Source organism: Cetorhinus maximus, chromosome 16 (genome assembly GCF_964194155.1).
Source record: "Cetorhinus maximus chromosome 16, sCetMax3.hap1.1, whole genome shotgun sequence".
NCBI classification, from domain to species: domain Eukaryota; kingdom Metazoa; phylum Chordata; class Chondrichthyes; order Lamniformes; family Cetorhinidae; genus Cetorhinus; species Cetorhinus maximus.
The window spans coordinates 42,378,596-42,394,880 of NC_135894.1; the positions used below are offsets into that span (position 1 = coordinate 42,378,596).

Sequence of the window (16,285 nt, forward strand, 5' to 3'; positions counted from 1 at the left end):
GTTTAGCACGCAAATAGTCCTGTGTTTAGCTTCAGCAGGTTGGTACCTCATTTTTAGGTATATCTGGTGCTTCTCTTTGCATACCCTCCTGCACTTTTCATTGAACCAGGGTTGATCCCCCGGCTTGCTGGTAATGGTAGAGTGAGGGATATGCTGGGCCATGAGGTTACAGTGTTTTTCTATTCATTCATGGGATGTGGGTGTCGCTGGCTAGGCCAGCATTTATTACCCATCCCTAATTGCCCTTGAGGAGGAGGTGGTGAGCTGTCTTCTTGAACCATTGCAGTCCATGTGGTGTAGGGACACCCACAGTGCTGTAAGGGAGGGAGTTCCAGGATTTTGACCCAGCGACAGTGAAGGAACGGCGATAGATTTCCAAGTCAGCATGGTGAGTTGCTTGGAGAAGAACTTCCAGGTGATGGTGTTGCCATGTGTCTGCTAAGATTGCCCTTCTTAATGGTAGTGGTCATGGGTTTGGAAGGTGCTGTCTAAGGAGGCTTGAAGAAGATTTAGTGAGTTCTTGCAGTGCATCTTGTAAATGGTACACACTGCTGCCACTGTACATCGGTGATGGAGGGAGTGAATGTTTGTGGATGGGGTACCAATCAAGCGGGCTGCTTTGTCTTGGATGGTGTCAAGCTTCTTAAGTGTTGTTGGAGCTGCACTCATCCTGGCAAGTGGAGAGTATTCCATTACATTCCTGACTTGTGCCTTGGAGATGGTGGACAGACTTTGGGTGGTCAGAAAGTGAGTTACTCGCAGCAGAAAGCCTAGCCTCTGACCTGTTCTTATAGCTGCAGTATTTATATGGCTAGTCCAATTCAGTTTCTGTTCAATGATAACAATAGGGTGTTAACAGTGGAGGATTCAGCAATGGTAATGCCATTGAATGTCAAGGGGTGATGGTTAGATTCTCTGTTGTTGGAGATGGTCATTGCCTGGCACTTGTGTGGCACGAATATTACTTGCCACTTGTCAGCCCAAACCTAGATATTGTCCAGGTCTTGCTGCATTTGGACATGGACTGCTTCAGTATCTGAGGAGTTGTGAATGGTGCTGAACATTGTGCAATTATCAGCGAACATCCCCACTTCTGACCTTATGATGGAAGGAGGGTCATTGACGAAGCAGCAAGGGCAAAGAGGGAAAGCAACGGTTCGATGTTGAAGACATAAAGGGGAAGTCAATGAGGAGAGAGGGACTGTCAAAAAAGGTGATAACTAGAATGGTGATAGCAGTAAGGGATCATGGAATTGTCCCTATGGTGTTTGGACCAAATAATAACTTATTTAACATATTAATTTGCTGAAATAATAATTCACTAAATGTCACGCAATCCAGAATAAATCCATTCACAGGGAAAGTTTTTTAAAAATAAATGGATTATTTATACCTCCCGTCTTTATTATTTGTCATTTTACAAATTTAAACAGTTGTAGTTTTCATCCCTAATGACTTGATCTCTGCTGTAGCCATTCATTACAAAGTCTGTTAGCAGGTTCATGTGGGTGAGGGGGAAAACTGGAAATACAAATATAACTTTCTTCCTTGTAGATCTAATTAGAGAATTTTAACTGTGATCATTTCCCCCTCTTATCAAAGTACAGCAGGCAAATCCTTTTAGAAACCTTAAGCTGTCTAGCCCTCTGATCTGCGATGTGTACAACCTGTTGGTCTGGATTTCATGGTCAGCAGTGAAGTGACTGTGATCACCATTGACCTCTAAGAAAGCTGCCCACAAAGACCTGGTGATTTCTGTGGCATGTGTTTCCCTTTTCCCGATGTTAGTTTGATTCTGGTGCCAAATCAAGGAGACTTCCAAGCATCCAACAGCAGTGAGGTTATCAAGCAGCCAATCACATTTAAGAATTCTTACAGACAGCCAAACTAGGAAGTAAAACATATTGATTCTTCTTCTTCTTCAGATAGCATCTTCAATTATTTGAGGGTTGCCAAACCACAGCGTATGCCCTGCTTTTACTGTGGGGCAGGATGAGGTGGCAGTCTACCTCATCCAGATTGGGGATTGAACCCTGCACTGTTGGTATTATTCTGAACCGTACTGTTAATAGAATCCAAGCCAGTTGGTGAAGTAAAAATCAAGGCATGTAGTTTTTCTTTAATGAGAGAGTTTATGGGCTTTGTTCAGTCCCATACCTCTCTTCTCTCACACCCAGCAGTCCCCTATTTATATTTGCTCAAAGTACTTAAACGATTCCCTTCACCTGTATATCTAAACAATATAAGCAACATACTATTAACACGTATGCTAGCTACCTAGCCACCTGAGCTAACTGTGCCACCCACCCTCCTCTTCCCCCAAAGCATAGATTATCCTTCACTTTTTTAATATAAATTTTACGGCATTAAATTAAGGTTGGGACATACAGATTAGAAGCTAAAATATCATAAACTGAAAAAAAAAATTTTTATTGTATTAAAAACCATGGAATATTTATCATAATAGAAAGATTTGATACTGCACAAATAGGGAATTAGTTTTCCAGGGCCAGAGATGTTGTTCATTAGTAGTTATGACTTAGCATGCTATTAAAATCTCAGTTATAGCTTATTGACAAGACATAACTTTTTCAGGGTTAGTAACAGTGATATTACAGTGTAAAGGGGAAGTTTTCATCAGTTCAATGATTTCGAAAGATTGCCATTGTGGGGACGAAAACAGCACATCCTGTAGAGCAGCAATGAATCAGTGAGTCAATAAGTTCACCAACTTCTGAATTTCCGTAACATGTTGCTGTCAGTTTCACAGGGTAATGATAAATGGGGACAGTTTCATCATCATTCCAACTGCAAAATCCAGGCTGTTATCTATTCATTCCATACTAAGTGATAGCCATGCCCCCTTAGCCCCATTATTTGTTTTTTGAGAACACAGCAGTACAACACAATCTGCATATTAAAATGTTCCTGCACATGTAGAGGTACCATGGATTATAGAAAATATTATATGGGTCTTTAAAGTATCAGATTCTGGTGTTTGAATCCAATTAAAAGTGCTAATTAATAGTTCTTTCTAATAACTGAGTTACCTCATAACTGAAGCTACAGATAAATAAAGTTTACAAATGTAAAAATAGTTTGCACTTTGCATATGCTTTCATTCAAGCTGATTTTTCACATTTGTTATCAAGAAGGAAATTCATAGTCGCCCCAAACTTCATTTGAGGTCTCATTTGAAATGCATGTTGCATGGTCCCTGGAGAAGAAGCTGGCCTTCCTTCTGTCCACTGCCTGTACCAGGGCCTCCAAGGCAGCATCAGAGAACCTTGGTGCCCTCTCATTAATTCCATCTGTCATTTCTTGCTGTTTTGATTGGTGACATCAGTCACCCTATGGATCAAACAGAATCTAATAAACAATCACACCCCCTTTTTAAAGGGGCACCACCAAAAAATGGCCAATTTGGGTCCATAAACTAAAACTGGGAAAATAAACTTTATTAGTTTGCGGTTATTGTTTGGTTTGCTTTTGCATGTTAGTTCCTCTGGTGAGGAAAGCCTCAAACGTATCCGTGTGCATCACATGACCCCTCTCCAGGGTGAGGACCTAGCTGCGAAGAGAGACAGATACTCTGAATAGATGGTTCCCTTGACTGTATGTTGCTTGGACCTGTCACAGACATAAGATATACGGACCAGAAACAGGCCATTCAGCCCAACCAGTGTATACCGGTGTTTATATCCACTTGAGCCTCCTCCTGTCTTTCCTCATGTATATCTATCATTGTAACCCTCTGTCCCCTTCTCCCTCATATTTTTGTTAATTCTTTCATGGGATGTGCGAGTTGATGGCAAGGCCAGCATTGTTGCTCACCCCTAATTGCCCTTGTGAAGGTGGCGATGAACTTGTGTAGCTTTCTCTTAAATGCATTTAACTATTCAGTTCAACCATTCCTATCAGCCCCAGGAGCCACTCATGAGTAGGTGTGCCAGCTAGCCCACTCCCCACTCCAGGCCAAGTGGCCAAAATTCTGGATCATGGGACTGAAGTACAGCCAGAAATTGAGGAGCAGTCCCTACAAGTAGTGGAAGTGGGGCTGGAACTTTTATACTCCATATAAAAAAATGAAAATGGATTTATCCAAGCTGCAGGTAGCCTTTGAGCCTGTGAATTTATTTAAAAGCCTGTTGCACATGAATGCTCCGTGTAACAGTCTCTGGGCCAGCTCCCTGATGGAACAAGGGAAAACTCCTGCATAAAGAGCATTTGGGACCCCAAATTCCCACCAGATGGCGAGGTGGAACACCACAGCATGTCCGGGTGGGAAACAAGGGGGAAGAGAGTGCACAGGAATAGTCGGTACATGAAAATCCTCCCACAAAGTGGAAAGCACTGAGGAAATTCCCAAAAGATGGTTCAAGTGGCGAGGCAGAGGAGCTGATGAGAATATCCTTCTGAATGATGGTCAGCTAGGATGGGCTCCTTCAGCCATTTTTTTAATCAGAAGGGTTTCCTTGGTTTCTGCAGCAAGAATGCAGCACCCCTTTAAAAGGTGCTGGCTGCCTTCAAACTTCATCGATGCTTGATTTCTGGCCTGCCCTACTGGTGTGCAGATAATGGTTAGTGTGGGTAGAGCAGGCTGCAGGCCTGCATCATTAAAATGATCAGGCCATACAGTTAGCACGAATGGCATGTCACTTCCAACATGCAAATGTAGTGCATGGAGCATCACTGCACCCATTTTGGGGGCCTTCGGAGTTACAGGATATTATCTCCTCTAAAGAGGGCCATAGGTTTAATCATCTTAACTATCTGGATAAGATTCTCTCTAATTCTTTCTCTATCCAGTAAAGTATCAATTATCTTACAATTCATTGATCTTAGAATGGGGATCATCCATGTTGCCCTTATCTGGAGCCTCTGCTTGGTCACTTCCTGAGAAGGGTGGACTGAAACTGAATGCAGTTCTCCAATTGGAGGTTATCTTTACATAACCCGGTTATTGAGATGCTATGTCTGGGAAATACAAATGTAAGGAGGGTTGTTAATTGAATGGACAGAAGAGGTAATTAGGGAAAGGAGTTGACAGTGAGATTCTGACGTAGTGTTAGCACTTGGAAAAGGACACTCTACCAGCTGTAACTTGTTGCAAAACTAGAATACTTACCTTGGAGGTCGGGAACTTGGGTCTCCTGCATGTGCACTGGCCGGGAGATGGTTGCAATGCACAGTTCATTGATTTCACCTTCATTAAGCCGGGTACCAGCCCTGTTCACATGCGCAGTTGGTGTCTTTTACCAGCTTTAGGCCAAGAACTGGCCCTGCGCATGTGCACAGAAGAAAAGGGAGTAAAGAAGTGAAATGGCATAAAAAAGCATGTCAGGTGACCTGAACCAGAGAGCCATTGTGCTGAAGGTGTCCCACGGAGCAGGACAAGGGAAGAGGGACAGAAAAACGTCAAAGAAGAAAGTCACAGGCAGGGACAAAGATCAGAGATAGAGCCCATTGAGTCAAGATAAACTAAAGCAGAAAAAGGCTTCAAGTTAAAGAAAAAGCTGACTTGAATCAAAGTGGTCTTGAGAAAAGCCCAGAAGATCCGAGAGTGCAGCCAAAGGTTGGTGACTCTGTGCTGCAGGCTGCAGGGGCAAAGGTACTCCTTTGGAGCAGTGGTGTTCTGCTTGGCACAGCCAAAGATCTGAAAATGTGTTTGGAAGGTGAAGCGTGAGTGTACTCGAAGATCCAGGGGAAAGGAATCTCAGACAGCAAGATTGAAACTCTAGACGTGGATCCTTGTTGAAGCCGCCTGAGTGGGAGCGACATTTGGAGAGAATTCCAAGGCGAGTTTGTGGAGATTGGAAACCCTCATGAGAAAGACATAGGGCTGAAAATTTGCCCCCGTCAGGGGGGTTGTGCAGCGGTAGGCAGGAGCAAGCGCAAACCTGATCGGTGCCCCCAATCGGGTCCACGCCGTCATTTTATGTGGGCGAGCCAATTAAGGCCCACCCAGCATGACGTACACCAGGAAGCACTGAGTGCTCCCTGTGCCAGTGGTGGGGGGGGCGGATTCCCTGAGTCGGGAGTACGCTCTTTCGTGCATGCGTGCGAAAGAGCACAGAAATCTCCCTGAGGCCCTTCTGTGCCTCAGGGAGATCAGTTTAAGGTTTAAAAATTTAAATAAAGGAATAAAAAACTTTTAAATTTGCCCCCTCATGTGACAGTGTCACACGAGTTGGGACATGTCAATGAATTTTTAAATAATTTTTATTGAATTTTAAAACACTTCTTGAAATCTCATCCTGCCTGTGGATGAAGTTTCATAAAAAATGTGAAAGCTGTCTGGGCTCTTTGCCTGCCCGCCAACCTTAAGGTTGGACAGGCAGCACATTTAACTGTTTTAATTCGTTTTTAACAGGCCTTAATAGGCCTTTGACAGTTCGGCAGGCGTGCAGCCAACTTGGCTGCGTCCCCGCCGAACTGAAAATCTAAATGACGCGCAGTGACGTTGGGACGCCCGCCCCACGTCACCGTGCATCATTTTACGCATCGGCAAGCGGGCCCCACCTCTACTCGCCGACCTGAAAATCCTTCCCATAGCTTCAGTGATAGCGGTTGGCTCACGATGTGACAAGCATGTGGGTGGGTTGTTGAGAAATCTACTTTGGTCACCTCTGCCATTTATTTTGGAGCGAGGTGTGTCTGGCCACAGTTTGCCTGTTAATTCACATGTGCTGCATACCTACCCTCAATATTGGAGTATAAAACAGATGTGGTAAATTGTTTTATCTTTTCTAATTTGTGTGTGTCTGTAACGAGATAGCTGGGGTGAATGAATAGTGAAAATTTGAATCATATTCGTGTCCGTATTGAGAACTTTCCAACCCTTCTGTCTGGTGTAATATAGTTCATTTTTCTTGCTTAATAAATGTTTTATTCTTTGTGTTAAAAGTACATTAGCAGACTCCTATGACTTTGTTCAGTAACTTTCCTCCATGGTTTCAAAAAAATTGTTAGGATCTATCCAGCTAGGTTCCGCTCTGGAATCTGACTTGTCCAGTAGTAAAACAACTGGGATCATAACAAACTGCAGTTTGTCTCATTTATATCTTTGTCCTTTTTTGTCTCTCCTTGGTTGCTCCACAGGGATGTATTCATTGTTATGTTGTGAATTGCAGCTTCTTTTGGTCTTCTACAGAATTAATTTATACCTTCCATTTTTACGTCATTTACATACCACTCCCTCTAGGTCTATATCCAAATCATTGGTATACATAGAAAACAGAAGTGGACCTATAAACCTTGTGAGACATTGCTACCCACTCCCAAAAACTATCCTTAATTTTTGATTTTCTGATTTCTGCCTTTTCAGTTTAGTTTACTGTCCTCCCCAACAAAAACGTGAACCGTCAAAACATATATGAAAAGGCATTATCATTTGTAGGGCGACTGCTTGATGCTGGCGCTTCTCTGTGTGCTGGTGGTTGGGTCCTTATGGGTTTTGCTGGTGCAGTTCCTTAGAGAGCAGAGAGAGAGAGAGAGACAAAGATCAGGTGGGAATTTTCAATTCTGCGATCTGGCCACCGAGCGGCGCTGGCGGTCAGAGCTGCAGTTCAGCAGTGTGGCCACGGGATGCCGCTGCAGAGGCCGATGTTTGTTCGGTTGTCAATGGCAGGCGGGTTTGTTTACTTCCGGGTCGGCACCCCCCCTCCCCTGGGAAGCCGGTGCTGGAGAGATGGCGGCGGAGCCGGAGTCGGAGGGAGAGGAGGTACCCGGTGAGTGTCAGGTAGACAGTGTGTCTGTCTGTCCCGGGGCCGCAGCTAATGAATGCAGTGAAATGGCCGGAGCTGTGAGTGAGGATATTAAACAGGGGGATCAGACCTGGTGAATGTGGGTGAGCTTAGGGCAGGTTTGATGGAATCTTGCTGTGCTTTCCCATTTCTGGTCTTGGTGTTGGCGAGAGACAGGAGAGCAGGTGGGAGGAGGGAGAAGGACTTCGCAAGGGGAAATGGATTTTGAGGAGAATGAGAGTGGTATCTCCAAAGATGAAGACGATTCATTGAATCATAGAATAGTACAGCACAGGAGGCCATTCGGCCCATTGAGTCTGTGCCAGTTCTTTAGAAGAACAGTCTAGTTAGCCCTTCACCTCTGCTCTTTCCCCCATAACTCTGCAATTTTTTTTCTTCAATTCCCTCCTAAAGGCAGCTACTGAATCTATATCCAATATCCCTATGCAGCGATGGCGCCTCTGAGGACATCATTCCAATTCATGGCACACACAAAGGTGTAAGTTTTGGGCAATAGGGAAAATGGTCACCAAGAGGAAGATTTTCACTAGTGAAATTGCTCTTTACACATTTCCTACAAATAACGAACGGTAGAATTCTTCCATCCTTGAAGTCAGTCACAGGGGACATGGTGCTGCAACATGTTAGGTATTTGTGAAAAACAAAGAGCCAGGCAGTTCTTTTTTAGCAAATATGGTATTTCATGCTGAAATGTAGCATTATAATTTCATTCTGTTCATAGTCCAGTAATTAATTAGATTAACCAATGTTATTCGAACTTATAATTTGGAATCTCCTTGTGGCACAAATACTTGCTATTGGATTAACCCACATATTGTACAGAGACTGTTTATACCATCTGTGTAGCCTGAGAAGCAATGGTTTAGTTTTTCGTTCAGCTGTTTTACTGTCTTAGTATCAGCCTCTTTACAGAAGAGTTTCCTAATTAGATGAACTGTATTTTGTGCTGTTGAAGGAGTGTTCTCTCTCTCTCTCTCTCCCTCTTTCTTTCCTTCCTGCTAGTGTTCTGCTTCTCATCCTCTGCTTGTTTGTTGGAAATTTGAACATGGATGCAAATGGTGATAGTACAGGCCTAAAGGCGGAAGAAATTGTAAGGTTTCGTACTAAAGTCACTTAAGCCTAAAGGCTACAAATTTGAACCTATCTGATGCATAATTGGCCATCCATTGTCAGCTCTGACTGGAGTATAATAATGTCAGTCTCTCTGCCAAAGCCACTTGCTACTCCAGGATAAGTGGCGAGAGCAAAAGTAAGCTTTTCTCCCATACCCGATATCTTTTAAAATTTCTCTTCCATGCTACCTCCACCCTCGTCTCTAGCAACAAGTGTGAGTTGTTCAAGGACTTCTTTGTTACCCAGAGAGAGACCCATTCAGCTGCCTCTGCTGCTTCCTCCCTGCCCCTTGCACAGTTTTTTATATTCTTTGATGGGATGTGGGTTGCTGGCAAGACCAGCATTTGTTGCCCATCCCTAATTGCCCTTGAAATGAGTTACTTATTGGGTCATTTCAGAGGGCAGTAACCACATGAAGCCAAACTTTCCTCCAGAGCAACTTGTTTTCCCCACGCCCTCTCTGCTTGGAGTCATAGAATCTTGTAGCACGGAAGGCGGCTATTCAACCCATCGAATCCTTTTTAAAGAGCAATCAAATTATTGGCACTCTTTGCTCTTTCATCATAGTCCAGCAAAGTTTCCTTTTTAAGTATGTATCCGGTTCCGTTATGAAAGTTAATATTGAATCCTCCTCCGTCATCCTTTCAGGCAGTGCATTCCAGATCATAATTCACTGTTTTAAAAAAAACTCCTCATCTGCCTCTGATTCTTTTCCCAATTATCTTAAATTTGGATCTATTTGTTACTGACCTACCACCAGTAGAAACAGAGTAAATAAAGCCAAACCGTCAAAACCCTTCATAATTTTGAATACTGCTATTACATTTACTCTTAACTTTCTCTACTTTGGAGCACTCCCAGTTTCTTTAGTCAGTCTACGTAACTGAAGTACCTCACCATGGTATCATTTTGGTAAATCTTTACTGCATCCACTCCAAGGCCTTGACATAGAGTCATACGGTTTTACAGCATGGAAAGAGGCCCTTCGGCTCATCGTGTCCGCGCGAGTCATCAAGTCCCTAACTATTCTAATCCCATTTCCCCACCTTTTCTAATGCGTGGCATCTGGAATTGAACACTTACTCCATCTGAGGCCAAGCCAATTATTTATAAAGGCATAGCATAATTTCCTTGCTTTTGTATTCTGCTTCTATTTCTAAAGCCTGTGCACTTTATTAGTTTGTCCCATCAGCTGTAAAGATTTGTGCATTTGAACCTCCTGGCCTCTCTCTTCCTGCACCCCTTTAAAATTGTACAGTTTATTTTATGCTGCTTCCCCTTGACCTGCCTTCCAGTTTGTATCAATCACACATCTGCCATTCAATATTATTTGCCATGTGTGTCTACCCGTTTCACTAGTCTGGTTATGTTCTCAAGTTTGTTACTATTGTCCTCTCTATTTACTTTATTAATTTATTTATTAATTTTTTGCTCCCTTGACCCCATTCTAACTTTACAGTTGATCACCCAGCATTCCCATGCTAGCTGACATGCAGCTCTGTGGCTCTACAAAATCTTTTGACCCTTCCATTCCCTCTATGCTGCCAGCCTGCTTTTCCAACATCCATAAGACCATAAGACGTAGGGGCGGAAGTAGGCCATTTGGTCCATCGAGTCTGCTCCACCACTCAATGAGGTCATGGTTGATCTGATAATCCTCAACTCCACTTTCCTGCCTTTTCCCCATAACTCTTGATTCCCTTACTGATTAAAAATCTGTCTATCTCCGCCTTGAATATACTTAACGACCCAGCCTCTACAGCTCTCTGCAGTAAAGAATTTCCACAGATTGACTACCCTCTGAGAGAAGAAATTCCTCCTCATCTCTGCTTTAAATGGGTGCCACCTTACTCTGAAATTATGCCCTCTGGTCCTAGACTTTCACAAGGGGAAACAACCTCTCAGCATCTACCCTGTCAAGCCCCCTAAGAATCTTATATGTTTCAGTAAGGTTGCCTCTCATTCTTCTAAATTCCAATGAGTACAGGTCCAACCTACTCAACCTCTCCTCGTAAGAAAATCCCTCCATACCCAGGATCAACCTAGTGAACCTTCTCTGTACTTCCTTCAATGCCAGTATATCTTTCCTTAGATAAGGGGACCAAAATTGTTCACAGTATTCTAGGTGTGGTCTAACTAGTGCAAGATTTCCCTATTTTTGCACTCCATTCCCTTTGAAATAAACATTCCATTTGCCTTCTCTATTACCTATTGAACTTGTATGTTAGCTTTTTGGGATTCATGCACAAGGACTCCCAAATCCCCTTGTGCCGCAGCCTTCTGCGGTCTTTCTCCAATCAAGTCTTGAATGAGCCACAATTTTTTCAAATTAAACTTCAGAAAGACTTAAGCCAACATCAACAGTCACAAACTCTGCACCCATCACTGATTTTCTTCCCTTTCTCGATCGCTGACAGGTTGAATTATGCACTTCTCATCTTGGTGCCCTTTGGACCTTGAACTGAACTCCCAGCCCCATATCTTCTCACTCAAAAAAGTTGCCTACTTTCACCTCTTCCTCAGTCATTTGTAGCTAAAACTCTCATGCATCATGACTTTGTCTCTTGGCAGACTTGACTATTTCAATGCTTTCCTGCCTACACTCTTATCCTACTCGTATTAATTTCATCCATAAATATGCCCTCACCCCAACAACGAGTCCTAGTCGATCATCAACCATATCCTCACTGACCTGCATTGATTTCCAACTTAAATTGAAATTTCACATCCTTGTGCTTAGATTCTTCCATGACATTGTCCCTTTCTATGCCTGTAGCCTTTTTCAGCCTTACAACCCCTACTCTAAACCCTTCATTTCTCTGACTCTGGTGCCATATGAATCCTTTTCTCTCTTCTGCCCATCAGTTGCATTCTCAGTTGTCTAAGCCCCGGCTTTCAAAATTCTTACCTCTAAACCTCTCTGCCTTTCATGTTCTGAGCCCCTTTTTAAAACCTGCCCTTTATCCAAACTTCTGGTCATCTGTACTCAATCTCTTTCTTTGGTTCAGAATCCATTTTTCAATTTTGATTTCACCAACATTAAAGATGCTTTGTAGGTGCAAGTTGATGATGTTAGGCTGTGGTTTCCTGTCCACACCTGGAGGAAAGATTGAGGGGGGAGGGAGCAAGGTATGGTTATTGCAACACTGGGATTGAAAGTGCTGGTAAAGATACATATTAAATAGTGCAAGACTAATTCATGGTGCTCTCATTACTTCCCATTAACATCTTCTCCCCCCTTCTCTCCTTATTGGCACCTTTCGACATTGGCCACAGCTGGTGATCCTCCCTGGTGACCCATCATTTGTTTCCAAACGTTTTGAATCCCTACTTGCATGAACCTCCAGTGAAGTTCTGTTTGTTTTTTCAGAACCAGGAATTGAGTCTAAGTTCTGGCAGCACACGTGTCCTATAAAATCAGTACTTTGGCCAATAGCTGGAAAGGCAGGGAATCAATCTACTTTTTCATATGTCAGAGAGATCTACAAAACCCAGCTTGAGTTTGACTTGGTATGAGTTTCAGTGGTGTTAGCAGAGTTCCTAGTAAAGCTCAGTTATTTTTTAGTTTTGTGAGGGAAAATATTGAATGGCACATTTGTTAGCATGATAGTAAAATGGTGTGAAGGTTTGTAATGTGTTGACGTGGCTAAGGTATTGAAGGGGTCACGAGTTTATTGTTTGGGCAGGTAAAATAGAAAGGGTCAATAATTGGTTTTCACTAGTTAAGGTATTAAAGGGTACCAATAAAAAAAAAATGGGGAGACGATGGCGCAGTGGTATTGTCACTGGGCTAGTAATCCAGAGACCCAGGGTAATGCTCTGGGGACCTGGGTTCGAATCCCACAATGGCAGTTGGTGAAATTTGAATTCAATAAAAACCATTGTCGATTGTTGTAAAAACCCATCTGGACTAATGTCGCCCTTACCTGGTCTGGCCTACATGTGACTCCAAACTCTCAGCAATGTGGTTGACTCTTAAATGCCCTCTGAAATGGCCTAGCAGGCCAATCAGTTGTAACAAATTGTTACAAAGTCACGAAAAGGAATGAAACTGGATGGACCCAACCGGCATCGACCAAGGCACCGGAAACGACAACGGCAAACTCAGCCCTGTCGATCCTGCAAAGTCCTCCTTACTAACATCTGGGGGCTGGTACCAAAATTGGGAGAGCTGTCTCACAGACTAGTCAAGCAACAGTCATAGTCATCCTCATGGATTAAAACCTACAGATAATGTTCTAGACACCACCATTACCATCCCTGGGTATGTCCTGTCCCACTGACAGGACAGCAGAGTTGGTGGCACAGTGGTATACAGTCGGGAGGGAGTTGCCCTGGGAGTCCTCAACATCGACTCCATGCCCCATGAAGTGTCACGGCATCAGGTCAAACATGGGCAAGGAAACCTCCTGCTGATTGCCACATACCGCCCTCCCTCAGCTGATGAATCAGTGCTCCTCCATGTTGAGCACCGCATGGAGGAAGTACTGAGGGTGGGAAAGGCCCAGAATGTACTCTGGGTAGGGGACTTCAATGTCCATCACCAAGAGTGGCTCAGTAGTGCTACTACCGACTGAGCTGGCCGAGTCCTAAATAACACAGCTGCTAGACTGGGGCTAGCTGAGGGAACCAACAAGAGGGAAAAATATACTTGACTTCATCCTCACAAACCTGCCTGCCACAGGTGCGTCCGTCCCTAATGGTATCGGTAGGAGTGACCACCGTGCAGTCATTGTGGAGACGAAGTCCCACCTTCACATTGAGGATACCCTCCATTGTGTTGTGTGGCACTACCATTGTGCAAAATGGGACAGATTTCGAACAGATCTAGCAACTCAGGATTGGGCATTCATGAGGCGCTGTGGGCCATCAGCAGCAGCAGAATTGTACTCGAGCACAATCTGTAACCTCATGGCCTGGCATATCCCCCACTCTACCATTACCATCAAGCCAGGAGATCAACCCTGGTTCAATGAAGAGTGCAGGAGGGCATTCCAGGAGCAGCAATCGGCATATCTAAAAATGAGGTGTCAACCTGGGAAGTTATAACACAGGACTGTTTGCGTGCCAAACAGCATAAGCAGCAAGTGATAGACAGAGCTAGGCAAATCCACAACCAACGGATCAGATCTAAGCTCTGCAGTCCTGCCACACCCAGTCTTGAATGATGGTGGACAATTAGACAACTCGCTGGAGGAGGAGGCTCTACAAATATCCCCACCCTCAATGACGTAGGAGCCCAGCACAGCAGCGCAAAAGATAAGGCTGAAGTATTTGCTACAATCTTCAGCCAGAAGTGCCAAGTGGATAATCCATCTCGGCCTCCTCCAGAGGTTCCCAGCATCACAGATGCCAGTCTTCAGCCAATTCAATTCATTCCATGTGATATCAAGAAAGGGCTGAAGACACTGGACACTGCAAAGGCTATGGGCCCTGACAATATTCCAGCAGTAGTACTTGTGCTTCAGAACTTGCCACGCCCCTAGCCAAGCTGTTTCAGTACTGCTACAACACTGGCATCTACCTGGCTATGTGGAAAATTGCCCAGGTATGTCCTGTACACAAAAAGCAGGACAAATCCAACCCGGCCAATTATCGCCCCATTAGCCTACTCTCCATCAGTAAAGTAACGGAAGGGGTCATCAACAGTGCAATCAAGCAGCACTTGCTTAGCAATAACCTGCTCACTGACGCACAGTTTGGGTTCCACCAGGGCCACTCGGCTCCTGACCTCATTACAGTCTTCGTTCAAACATGGACAAAAGAGCTAAACTCCCAAGGTGAGGTGAGAGTGACTGCTCATGACAGAATGTGGTATCAAGGAGCCCTAGCAAAACTGGAGTCAATAGAAACAGGGGATAACTCTCCGCTGGTTGGAGTCATACCTAGCACAAAGGAAGATGGTTGTGGTTGTTGGAGGACAATCATCACAGCTCCAGGACATCACTGCAGGAGTTCCTCAGGGTAGTGTCCTCGGCCCAACCATCTTCAGCTGCTTCATCAATGACCTTCCTTCCATCATAAGGTCAGAAGTGGGGATGTTCGCTGATGATTGCACAATGTTCAGCACCATTCGTGACTCCTCAGATACTGAAGCAGCCCATGTCCAAATGCAGTAAGACTTGGACAATATCCAGACTTGGGCTAACAAGTGGTAAGTAACATCTGCACCACATAAGTGTCAGGCAATGCCCATCTTCAACAAGAGAGAATGCAACCATTGCCCTTGATGTTCAATGCCATTATCATCACTGAATCTCCCACTATCAACATCCTAGGGGGTTACCATTGATCAGAAATTGAACTTGACTAGCCATATAAACACTGACTACAAGACCAGGGCAGAGGCTAGGAATCGTGCAATGAGTAATTCACCTCTTGACTCCCAAAGCCTGTCCACCATCTACAAGGCACAAGGCAGGAGTGTGACAGAATACTCCCCACTTGCCTGGATGGAGTGCAGATCCCACAACACTCAAGAAGCTTGACACAGTCCAGGACAAAGAAGCCCGCTTGATTGGCACCACATCTGCAAACATTCACTCCCTCCACCACCGACACACAGTAGTAGCAGTGTGCACCATCTACAAGATGCGTTACAGGAATTCATCAAGGCTTGTTCGACAGCACCTTCCAAACCTGCGACCACTACCGTCTAGAAGGACAAGGGGAGCAGATAGATGGGAACGCCATCACCTGCAAGTTCCCCTCCAAGTCACTCACCATCCTGACTTGGAAATATATCGCCGTTCCTTCACTGTCGCCAGGTCAAAATCCTGGAACTCCCTTCCTAACAGCATTGTGGGTGTACCTACACCACATGGACTTCAACGGTTCAAGAAGGCAGCTCACCACCACCTTCTCAAGGGCAATTAGGGATGGGCGATAAATGCTGGCCCAGCCAGCAAAATCCACATCCCATGAATGAATGAAAAAAAACAACTGCAAGTGCTGGAAATCCGAAATGTTGGAAATTTCCATTAGATTCTGCTTAAAGAAAAAGATGGTTTTGGATGTAGATCCTTCATCAGAACTCATTGTCCAACATGTCTGCCTGAGCTACCTCTAGCATTTGTCTTCTCTGTGCAAACTTAATAAAAGATTAAATAGTATTTGGCTGTTTAGGAATGGTTAAATGTTTTCCAGGACATGGGGAACTCCCTGTTTCCTTCAAATTGTGTTATGGGGTCTTTCTCACCCACCTGAGAAGGTGGACCTCAGTTTAACCTATCATCCAAAAGACAGCACCCTTGCAGTGCAGCATTTCCTCTGTACTGCACTTGTGTTGAGCTAGATTACTTGCTCAAAATTGGAGTAAAAAACACAACCATCTGCCTCAGGCAAGAGTACTACTACTGCACCAAAGCTGTCACCACTGTGTATGATCTTGTGTGTTCCAAGTCCAA

The 16,285-nt window shown here is 44.2% G+C and overlaps 1 protein-coding gene across 3 annotated transcripts in view; it reads left to right on the plus strand.

Moving 5' to 3' along the window:
• The first annotated feature begins 7,666 nt into the window (after positions 1–7,666).
• Positions 7,667–16,285, plus strand: part of rpgra (retinitis pigmentosa GTPase regulator a) — a 60,794-nt gene continuing 52,175 nt past the window's right edge. The window contains exons 1-2 of one of the 3 annotated variants that reach the window (XM_078559765.1): positions 7,671–7,730; positions 8,769–8,861. Coding sequence is in view for 1 of the 3 variants with exons in the window: in XM_078559763.1 (XP_078415889.1) it covers positions 7,691–7,730 (40 nt within the window). In the remaining 2 variants the exon portion in view is untranslated. Of the gene's footprint in view, positions 7,731–8,159; positions 8,245–8,768; positions 8,862–16,285 lie in introns of all 3 variants that reach the window. The other 2 variants (XM_078559764.1, XM_078559763.1) reach the window with 2 other exon arrangements.